Source organism: Leptosomus discolor, chromosome 4, assembly GCF_034619465.1.
Source record: "Leptosomus discolor isolate bLepDis1 chromosome 4, bLepDis1.hap2, whole genome shotgun sequence".
NCBI lineage: Eukaryota > Metazoa > Chordata > Aves > Leptosomiformes > Leptosomidae > Leptosomus > Leptosomus discolor.
In genome coordinates this window covers 73760727-73773010 of record NC_141394.1, presented here as the reverse complement: position 1 = coordinate 73773010, position 12284 = coordinate 73760727, and the positions used below count along the sequence as shown (strand labels likewise).

The window sequence follows — 12284 nt, the reverse complement described above, 5'->3', positions numbered from 1 at the left end:
GTTTATACTAACAAGGAGATACTCGAAATACGCAGTAAAGTAAGCAATATCCTTCAACTATATCCACCAAGCCGACGACCTTACATTCTGCCCACATATATACAAATGCAGGTATTCTAACAGAAACGGCCAGATAAATACCTCACTATCTGCTGGCAGAGCCTCACTGTGTTGGCATAGACTTGAATCATAATACATTGCAGCTACCTCATTTTACAGGCTTTAAATAACATATGGTAAAACTTTATCATCAATTTCTGTAAATGCCTAAAGACTGTACGAAAATATAGCGCAAACCACCAGAATTTAAGCCACAACAACGTATCTTAAAAAAAGTAGTGACTGCTGACCAGGTAAGGCATCTATTATACCATTAAGGTTAGTTTTAGAAGTTACTATTCGTATTTAAAGATGGCATTTATTAGTTTAGCACAACCTTAAAATGAAGATGTAGGCTTTACCATGTGCTCTAGGCAGACAAATGCTTTCATACAGATTCATCACTATTCATTCCTCCCTTGCACTGTCCTACACCAAGAACTCCAACAAGGCTTGAAAACAAGTAATTGTAACTACCTTGTTCTTCTTTTGTCTCACTTTTCCTCATCAGTCCCAAAACAACTCTTTTCTTGCCATTTTCTAGCTCCAGTCTTTCAAAGAACTCAGGCTCATTCTTGGCTTTAAGCATATCAAGTCATCTCATCCTCTTAGCATATGAATAGCCTTCACTCCGGTTTCCACTCAAATTAACGACTCTCTCAGGATCCTGCCCAATAATTCTAATGGATATTGAAAGGTGACAGAAAAATTCCTGTAGTTTATTTTTAAAAACTATTGACTTTACTGCTTCCAATACTGAAATGGAAAAGATTCCAGCAGCATATTTTATTAGCTGTCTATTTAAAATTCAGTAGGTTACATTAAAACTAGTTCTAAAAATTACATTCATGAAAAGAAACCATTAAAAAGGAGAAACTCGATGGATTGTTTCCTGGAGCTAATATAAACAGTGGACCAATTGTTACTTCCCTGCTGTAGTTATAAACAGCTCATTTTCACTCCAGTCAGCAGTATTATTCCACAGTCACATTGATGTAACAAAAAATTTCTGCACTCTTGCATACTTCTGCATAAAACCACAGTTTCTCTGAAACCTTCTGAAATACATGGAATACATTTATTCTTTGCTGAGACAGCTGACTACTGGTATGGGCACCTCAAGTCTGGGCACGGCTTAACAAACATTTTGCAAAAATCATCATCCACATTGGGCTGAAGATTTGAGTTCTTGACCATCAGACCTCCAAGACTTGGAGGAAAAACCTTCTACACAGATTAGGTACCAATGAAATAATCAGCCTTTCCTTAGCAAAAGCAGCTGAGAAGCCCTCTGTAGCTTTTATTTCCTTAATTTCTGCTCTAGAAAACTCAAGCAAGGTTTTACAAGGCTTTTCAAATTACTGTGTAAGCACAGTCAGTAATCAAAGTATGCAATCATAGTTCTCATTTAAGACTGAAAATCTTTGGCCCAGATGTATTTCAACAAATTACGCACTTAACTGAGGTTTCTGCTTTTCTCCATTGACTAAACAGGGAAACTTCAGCAACGACACTCTTAATTTCGGTATATCAGTTTGGTGCCTAAAATTAGGTGGGATGAATATAGCTCAAAAAATTACACAGCAGTGGTTGATGATGGAAAAAGTCTAAGGCAGTATATCACAGGCTGCTTGGAAGCAGCCTCCTTTAACAGGTCCCAAATGGTTCCTACAGTCCTAACAGCTTTTTCCTCCCAGTAAAAAACTAAATGGCAATGACCCATGGGTTGAACAGTGCTCTGGGACCCAAGGCAGGGAATTTTCTCCCTGGTTCTCCATATGGAAAACAATACATGTATACATATACAAAATTCCACATATACAATACTTGATTGTTTCAAATGCATTCAAGCCTACGCTATTTAATACACTAGTAGTTTATTCAACACTGTGCTACTCTGCCTAAGCTGGTTTTGCTGCCTGAGCCAAATTGTTTGAAGGCACTTAGGTATTTCCAAAACATGCTGCAATTTGATAACAGGACTGTCAGCCTCAGTACTGACTATTTAACAGCCAAAGGAATTGTTTATGATTCATGGGAAGTTGAAAGGCCAAATGAATGCATTTCAAGAATTCCATGTTTAGCTAATTATTTTTCAGATAAAACTGCAAATGTTATATTTAAATTTCTAATTGTTAAGGGAAACCAGAAAGAAATTAAGTACATTAAAATGGCATATTTCAGACGAAAAGAAACAATCAAAAAATGTTTTAGGTATTATTTTGGATAGGCACATACCATCAGGGAGAACTTAGTTATCTCAGAAAATAACATTTTGTAGAGATAGTCTTTGCAAGGAACACGCTTGTTGTAGGAAACAAATGATACAACTCTAGAGAAGTTGTTTAACAGCCAAATAAAACTCTTTAGGTAATACAAGATAAAAAGAACAGGGGAGCCCCTTGAAAATAACATATCCTAAAATATAAAATAAATAGATGTACTGAATATTACATTTCTATGCACACAGAAGCAGTCAGACTTCTGAGCTTTTTATTTTTCTTCCTTTATTTTATTAACTTGTTAAAAAGAGTTTAAACTTCCTTTAAACCAACTATTTCAAAAGGGGAAATTCATATCAGTATAGTCAAGCAGCCACTTGGCTATTTTTTTTATTGGACCATTATCTGCAATAGCTAGACCTCCAGTAATACAAATAAGATACAGAAAAACAGGCAACTTAGATTTCTTGCGTGACACCCAGGGATGTTATAAGGCTATAGTTCAGTGGACAAGAGCACAAATGCACATTACTAATACTGCCTTATAAATCAAACTTCAAGCAAAACAAAATTTGCAAAAAGGGAAAAGGCAGATCTAACATACCTATGCATCAATACAGTGGCAACTACGATATAACATACAAAGGCAGCACAGTAAGGCCATAAAAAGAGGCGGTCCACCTAACAAAGACTTCCCTATTCTCACTGCTCCAGTTATTCCTGAATAACAACTGAGGTTACTTCAATTGCCCGTTCAGGCAACCCTGTGTGAAACAGTCTTTGATGCGTATTTAGAAGAGGGCAATTGTTGCATGCAGGTAAATTGGGTTTTGTTTGAAGAACAGTCAAGAGGAAATTTATTTCAAACCTAAAACCATGAAAAACATTTTTTGTTGTGTATTTCTGCCCTCATTTTAAAGATAGGAAACTAAAACAAAAATGAGCCTGAAGATGGGCACATCTTAAATAAAAATTTAAAAAACTTAATATGTACTATTTCCTTTATCACTATTAGAAAGGACATTTTGACCCCACTTTCTATACCCAAATCTAGACAAAATTTGGAAATACTGAAGTTGAAATGAAGTGCTGGATAGAGATACACAGCTGAAAAAGGGAGGACACGCAGCAGTGGAAGATCTACCTTGACTGAAATAGTGGTATTTCAATCTGAGTTTCAATTTTAGAGTAAAAGCGTTATTGCATACAATGTATGCAATCCACCACACACGTATGTTATGCAAACACTGAAAAAAGCAAAGAACTCCTATTTCTGCTTTAGTTACATTCCTCTGCCTTAAACTTTATTCCTCTATTATTCTCATTAAGTGCTCTGAACAAAACTAATTAAACTTAAAACTCTCATGCGGTTTCAGAAGATGAGAATATAGACTAGTATTCTTACCAGTTTTGTCCAACACCACTGTGGAAGTTAAGATATTGTTAACTGGAACATTCCTCATTTTGCTACCTCATTTTACTAGGTGAGACAAAATGGAAAAAACATGTTTTCTAGAAAGCAAAGACCTAGCTAGGACAAACACTTGGTACTTTTCAAGCTAAAACCTGAAGTCTCTCAAGAAATATTATATAGACAAATAAAAGGCAGATCACAGAGATATATAATTCATTGCTGTATTCACTAAAACTTTTCTGTAAACAGTTGCCTCTCAATTTCCACAGCCCTGAAGAAACCTGTTAGAAAAAAAAGCACCTGCTGTTCAAAAGGAGGAATACTCAGAAGTGTTGCTGTCACTTGATTGTTAATTCAATGAAATTTTTTTAACCGAACAAAACCCAATACCATTTGTCAAATCTGACTGCGAAGTGATGTTATTACCTCAGAGCGTATATGCTGGAGAGACTACATGTAGTGACAGAAACACTCTCATAGTCACTGCTGGAGATGGAGCTGAGGGGGGAATCACGTAAGCCATCCTGAGAACTGAAAAAACATATGGAAACAAAATGAACTGCTGAAGCGAGCAAAGGTAAAAAAACAGAGCACTGCGATAACTCACGGCTTGTCATGGATTACACAGAAATAAGAGTAAAGTAGCAGATATATTTTTGTTCTTCAGAAAATGATACAAACCTATTCTGTTTCTTCCCAAAAGGACAGACAATTTGGCAAAGTCACGAGCACACATCTTATAAAAATCTACAACTTAATTCATGCCATACAGTTAAAACATTCAGGAAAGAACTGAGGATCTTGCATTTTCATAGAGGGAATAGCATGCTCACGCTACTAAGTGTGGTTTAAAGTCATAACAAAGGTAGAACAAAAGTCACTGTGTGTTTCAGGCCAGGACACCCTAAACAATAAGCTCCAAGGACTTCTGAAATACCATGACAAGTTTGATTTAACTTTCCTTCCAAAGAGAAGGAAAAAACTCTGTGAGAAAACAGAAAGCTGACTCTTCAGTGAAGGAGATGAAGATAACACACCTAGCCCTAAATCTGCTCAGTCCTATAACTGCCATATATGTACCTCAAATTTTGTGCTTTAAACAACTGATGAGCAGGAAGGAGCAGTCCCATGGCAAACCACTGACACTTCATTAGAGGAAATCCACTAGCTACTAAGTAAAAGCACATGAATAATTTAAATGAATGGTACACAACTTGTCTCTAGTATCCCTGGGCTAATGAAAAGCCTTTAAATAACACAGCGTTTTAGATCTTACATCACATTCTCAACATAAACTAGGATTAGAAATATTGGAAATAGTTCCATAAGCACCACAGAACTACCTTGGAAAAAACAATTTTTTGTTTCAGTAACAACTTACTGCTCAGCTACTGCAAATTGCACAAGCCGAAAAAAATTAAATTATGCTAGATAAGGAAATACATGATATTGAGCAGAGGTATCAAAGCTGTATTGGCTCTAGGCAGTGCGGAAGAATCATTTAAGTCTGAACTCAAACATTCAGTCAACAGAAATCTTTGGACAATGCAGAGAGAAACCTAAGAAATAACTTTAGTTAAGACGTAATTATATAGGTCACAATTATTTTACCTTACTTCTCCACAATTACTAGCAGGTATTTTATGCTCTTTTGATTTGTACGACTATACAGGGTAGATATTCAAACCAGCTATGTTCTGAATTCTTTTCTTCTACCAAATTTACTATTGTAGCTATTTTTGCAGCTAGAAGTCTGGAAGAATGCTTAAGGGGAATTCTTCAAAGCAGTGTATGGAAGGTATGTGCTCTAATCCCACTAAGAAATAATAGGATTTGTTTGCATACCTCCCACTAATCACTTGGAAAACGTACCCCTTCACGTCCCTCATTTCTGATTGCCAATTTGAAAATAAATCCCAAGTGCACTACAATTCCTTAGTTGAAAGGAGAGCCAGCCATCACAACTGGAAAATAATTTTATCAGACTTGAACAAAAATCTATTTTTCATTCACTTTATATAATTTCCCTTGCTAATTCTGCTCATTACGGAAAGATATATGCATTTAAACAAAGACTTACTCCTTTATAGCTCATCACTTTTACCCATCCAATCTTACAATATGGTCATGCTCCCAAAATGTACTTTTACTATCTGTTTTATGGAAGCTAAAAGATATTAAAAAACCATTAGCACGTGATTTCACAGCACGATTGAGCAGGAAAAGCTGTCTTGCAAAGATGAAATGTATTGTTCAGAATAAAGCAATCTTTGAACAGCAGAACCAGAAAACAAGAACAACTAGCAGACTCAGCACCTTCTTTTATTCTCTCTCACCCCCCCAAAATCTCCAAATTTTTCCAGCTGATTTGGGTAGTAATACTTTTTCTGTAAGATGTCACATTTGCTGTCCTTCAGTGCTTTCTGTGAAGCTCTGCCTGATATATATGAAATCCAGGCAAAATCTCAGTTACCAACAGTACATAAAACAAAACTACGAAACTATTTAAGAACTTAAATACATTTAGGTTTTGCTTTTCTAGATTTTTTTTTTGTTCATTTCGTTTGAAAGAATTTGAGGTTTTCAGTTCTCGTGCATAATCCAAAGGGCTAACACTGTTATTTCTCATACTTTTGGGGGAAGTTAAACCCTCTAGGCTAAAACAAACCAAACCACCACCCTAAGTATCGTGTCTCTATTAAAAGCAGATATTATTTATTGTCAACACTGTCCCTGTTGGGAGGTAACCACTTTCTATTCTGAGCTGACTTTGTGGATCGGACAGTCTAAGCCAGAAGGCAAAACAATAAAGGAGGCACAAAGTGCTGGACCCCGATGGCAAGCAAACCTGATGAACATAATGGCACACAACCAGCCTACATGATCAGCGACCTCAGTGCTACCTTGATTTTCATCTCCACAGGTGATCTCTGACCAGCTTACAAGCCTAACCTCATACCTCTTCTCCATACTACTTTTCCCCTCATGGGAATCCTCTCTGACCTCTATCCAGTCGCTATCAGCATAACTTACCAGCTCCACTACCTCTCTCTTTTCAAGCCTTGTCTTAGCACCGTTTGCCACTCTAAACTGCTTCATAAATGCCTTTATTTTCCACGACTCCATCTTTTACTTGGTGCACAAACCTGGCCACGCTGAGCCATCCACTGATTTCAGGATTAGATTATCCATCTGGTCAGTCATCACTTGGCAATATGAACTGCTTGGACACACTCGAGACAAACCATGCTCACAGAGGTTAGTTTATTGTCATAAGGGATGTATAGTTTAGACAATTACAATGTGTAAACATTTTTCTCACTCCTGTGTACGAATAGACATTGAATTTGTGAACCAAAAATAACATTATCTACAATGTTTATTTCTGATCATATTCAGGCTGTAACTCTGCAGAAATTCTGTGTTTATTTAGTACCGAGAAATGAGAATCCAATAATAACACTGTTGTATAACTTCTGAATGTTATACTAAATAGCTTTTTCTTAAAAAAACCCAAACAAAAACAAAACCCAAAAAAGACTTCCAACATACTGCATTCCTTCCCAGTACACACACAGACTCACGATATCTCTTTGTAGAATTTTCTTCTCATTACCGTCTGCCTGAAGATTCGCTCAGCTTTTCTAAGATGCTGGTAGGTCCTGAGGTGAATTGACCTGCTTTTCTCATGATTCCTGTTTTCAGCTGATGGTAGCTGAGCATGCATGTTCATTAGCATCATTATAAGAAGCGCAGGTATGTGCATACAGACATATTCTGTAGCTGATAGCAGCTAACCCTTTCTTCCCACAGCAGCCCACAGGTGACCTGAACTTCACCGCATCTCATGGTCATTTGAAATAAACACTGTGTTGGATAGGGATTCATAGGACTGCTTAAACTGTGTTAGGTGGTGTAATGGGTTTGTGTGGCAAGGTTTTGGTAGCAGGGGGGGTTACAGGGGTGGCTTCTGTGAGAAGCTGCTGGAAGTTTCCCCTATGTCTGATGGAGCCAATGCCAGCTGGCTTTAAGATGGACCTGCTGCAGGCCAAGGCTGAGCCCATCAGCGATGGTGGTAGCACCTCTGGGATAATGTGTTTAAGAGAGGAAAATAAGTTACTGGGCAGCAGTAAGTGTAATGAGAGGAAGGAGTGAGAATATGTGAGAGAAACATCCTGCAGACACCAAGGTCAGTGCAGAAGGAGGGGGAGGAGATGCTCCAGGTGCCAGAGCAGAGATTCCCCTGCAGTCCATGGTGAAGACCACAGTGAAGCAGGCTGTCCCCCTGCAGCCCATGGGCAGTGGAGCAGATGACTGCTGGAGGGCCCCACAAAGACAGTGGATGCCTGAAGGAAGCTGTGACCCCGTGGGAAGCCTGCACCGGAGCAGGCTCCTGGAAGGACCTGTGGCCCATGGAGAGAGAGAAGCCCACCCTGGAGCAGGTTTGCTGCCAGAGACCCCATGAGGGGGCTCACGCTGGAGCAGTCGGTTCCTGAAGGACTGCACCCCATGGAGGAGACCCACGCTGGAGCAGTTCATGGAGAACTGTAGGCCGTGGGAAGGACTCACGCTGGAGAAGTCATGGAGGACTTTCTCCAGTGAGAAGGGACCCCACATTGGAACAGGGGAAGAGGGTGATGCGTACTCCCCCTGGGGAGGAAGGAGCAGCAGCAAACCGTGTGATGAGCTGACCCCAACCCCCATTACTTGTCCCCCTGCGCTGCTCGGTGGGGAGGAGGGAAAGAAATCAGGTAACAAAGTTAAGCCCAGGAAAGAAGGGAGGGGTGGGGGGGAAGGTGTTTTAAGATTTGGTTTTATTTCTCATGACTCATCCTCTCAGATAATTGGTAATAAATTACATTTTCCGCAAGTTAATCTGTTCTGCTTGTGATGGGAAATGCTGAGTGATCTCCCTGTCCTTATCTCAATCCCACAAGCCTGCTATATTTTTCTCTGCCCTGACCAGCTGAGGACATGGAGAGTGATAGAGCAGCTTTGGTGGGCACCTGGCATCCACCCAGGGTCAAACTACCAGAGGTGGCAAAAGTTTGTTTCATTTGTGAGGTCTTAAACATCAACAGTGCTATTTTAAAAATTACACTCTAGCATAGGATAAAACCACCATCCACACTCATCAAAACAGAATTATTCAGCACTTCTGATACAAATATAGAATAAAGATATAAAGCAACAGAGCAGAGCAAAGTGACATAGGATCACGTGGCTGCCTCTTGTCATGGAATACTGGCAGACTGAACTAACGAACCATTTATTTAAAGTTGTTGTCCATTTTTTGTCACTATTCTAAGTAAAAGAATTGAAAGCCACTTATATCCTGGTTTGCATGCTCTTTTCTACTGGAATGTGTTTCCAGCCTCTTACATTCAATTAAACCTCTGGTTGTTTCTGGGGATGGTTTCTTCATGAATGTTATTACTTGAGTTACAATTACATTCCATGTTACATCAGTTAATTGGCACAGATCTGATCTTCTCTGTCTATCTTGCTACAGGAGAGCTAACTCTAAAGCCTCATGTGTCAGCTACACCAAATCCACTCAATTAAACGGCTTTTGAAACTCTGTTTTACCTACTATGTTCATTTCAGGAATCTCTATGTTGAGAGTTAATCCAGTTCATTGTTGCTGAATTCGATACATGGACCTAGTAAAAGGGAAGCTGGTATAAAATACCAACACCTTTTATTTGCATACTAAGGCTTCATAACAGCAATCACATTATCTGATACCGCACAAAATCAGTGTTCAACAGACAAGGTCAAACACTGCCACTTTTAATTTGAGACTTGTATTGTTAAAAAGAAGAGGAGGAGGGATTGGAAAAAACTAATTTATATTGATTCTGAATGTGGCCAGTAGCACAACGCAACAGAGTATCAGAAGGGGAACAGAGGAATTTCAGTCAACAGCCAGCTGAAAGTTTTTCAGTTGAAAGGTTGGTATTCAGTTCACCATCAACTACTATTTTCCTTCTTGTGGATGAGAAGTTTTCTTGCCTCTGAATAGCTAGTTAAGAGACTAATCCACAGAAGACACAGTTTTGTTTCTGTGAACATGCACAGCTGTCCATTAATTTTTTATCAAAAAGGCAACTTTGTCATGTAAACACACACACAATTTTCTTAAGTCTTATTGTGATGGGAATATTATAGGTAAAGCATGAATTTAAGGCATTTAATCAAGTTAATGTGCATTGCAATATCAATTTAGTTTTGATAAAGGAGCACTTATAGAATCAAACGCTATAAACTAGAAGACAAGCTATGAAGGCAATTTGTGTGGGTTTTTGGGTTTTTTTATAAATGTAAATGCTAGCCATCCCCAAAATACAAATGCTTCTTTTCCATGCATTTATAAAGGTGGAATGACTTATCTTAAAGTTGCTGTACTGAAAATGTGCACATGTCACCCGTTGCTAAGGAGTGAACAAAATAAAATACAGGTAGGAAAATATCAACATTAGAAACCAACTGTATAAAACAGATGTTAATCTTTTTACAAAGTCATTCTAATACGCTGAGAAATAAGATTTTAAATATATTACAATACATTATTGTCTATATAAATATCAATAAAATAGTTAATAAATTTAATATAATTAATTAATTAAATATATTACAACACATACAATTTTAAACCACAGAACTGCAGCACTAAGAAAAGGCAAAACTTGAATACCAAGCTAAAGAATCAATTATTCATCTTATTCTAGAACTGCAATACAGATCAGCAAACAGCAAAACATGCTTTTCCAAGGATGCCTCATTCCTCCTCCTTACCCTGCAAAAGCATATGGCAAAATAGTCTATTTTTTTAAGCCCCCCTCAAATAAATGCAAACAGAGCCAACATCTAACAGCCGATGGATACAGCTAGAGCTTGAAGAGAAGTTCTCCTTACTACCAATTTCAGCTCCTTTTGCCAGTTCTCAGGTGCACTGTAAAAGGCTTCATCAAGAGTACACTCACCAAACAGATCAAAGTGGGGGAAAAAAAAGTAGAATTCAAGCTAGATATAATACACCTGCAGTGGAAAGAAAAGAAACTATGCTTAAGAATCCTTTTTTTATATCAGAACTGTTTTAAGGTCAGTATGTAGATAAACAAACATGCAACAGAAATAGGTATTTAAGACTAAAACACAACACCACTAGCATTGTGTGACAATATGAAACATGCTGCCCAACTTCATAACACACATAGAAGAATTAGCAGTTTTACAGGGACTCTTCAACTCTGGAAAGAACAGAACGCCAAGAATTTCCAAAACACCAAAAAACATAATCTTCACTCTTTGTCATTTTCTTTCCCCTAGAGATAAGCAGGCAGAATACTGTGACAGAATGAGTATTTAAAAAAAAAAAAAAAACAACTATGTAGCTTGCTTCCAGATGAAAAAGAAGGAATACTAGATACAGATCTAAAGCTTGGGTTTGGTGTTAACTTATGTCCTTTTTTACCCCAATACACCAAATGCTGCTTTGTCATAGTTTTATCAACTTCTGTACTATTCTTACATTATTTCCACCCTTTAACAGTTTTTTCGCTACATGACAGCCTTTACTTATCACATTGTCCCTCAGCAGATCAGATACTGACTACATCTTTGCTAGCGCTTTTCTCATATTTGCATCTCATTACTGCTGCTGCCCAAGACTCTGGGTGCCCTTGGTGTTTTAGGTCTTTGAGATACTTAGAAGCAAATAATGGAGAAAACATAACATCAGCTCTGACTTAACAGAATAGTAAAGACATGTCAATACCCAAATCTTAAGTAGAAGAATTTAATCTGTATTTTTAAACTCCACTGAATAGTGAGGCTAGATAGAGAAGCCTGCAATACCAGGTATTTCAGATTTAAGGATTAATTACAGTGAACCTGACTGGATCATTGAAATTACACCTATAATGTCATATCGCACAGCATAAGAACTGATTTACTAAAAAAAAAGTCTGTGTTGTAACATACACATTTGACAGCTGCTTGATTCAGACAAGGGAAAGAAAATTTTCTTTTTAGTTGGTGACTTACAGTAACTAGAAAGTAAATACATTAATCAATTTGATGAATGAGTATATCCTGCAGCTATTCCATGTATACTAGATTGCTTATTGTTCTAGCTAATGGGTCCATCATTCTGAAAATAATCTACTGTCTCCAACATTTCCCTTATGGTTAAGTTGGCAGTCACAAGCACGTAACAGGGAACAGTTGCAGAAGCCTAATGTGATCTTCCAATTTAAAAATACCATTGAAAAGCAGTGATTAGTCACCACCCAGGCAGCATGAGTAAGAAAAGGTCCACAAAGTTCTGTTTTGTAACTGAATTATCTCCTTTACCAATAACATGACTAGTGATTCAGAGGCAAGAACCAAATCTATATATAGATATATGACAAAAGTAAGAATCTACACATATATAACTTTTAAATCTAGTCCTCAGTAGATCCCCAGCATCTCTGACTCTCAGAGTATACTGAAGGAGTTAGTATTAGAATATTTCCAAATAAAAGAGAAACAATCTAGTAACA

The 12284-nt window shown here is 37.8% G+C and overlaps 1 protein-coding gene across 2 annotated transcripts in view; it reads right to left on the bottom strand.

Moving 5' to 3' along the window:
• ZFYVE28 (zinc finger FYVE-type containing 28) overlaps window positions 1-12284 on the bottom strand; it is a 60352-nt gene that overhangs the window by 24731 nt on the left and 23337 nt on the right. The window contains exons 7-8 of one of the 2 annotated variants that reach the window (XM_086464185.1): window positions 4162-4266; window positions 4036-4038 (exon numbers count right to left, since the gene is read on the bottom strand). In XM_086464185.1, coding sequence (XP_086320311.1) covers window positions 4036-4038; window positions 4162-4266 — 108 coding nt within the window. The remainder of the gene's footprint in view (window positions 1-4035; window positions 4039-4161; window positions 4267-12284) is intronic. The other variant, XM_086464184.1, reaches the window with a different exon arrangement.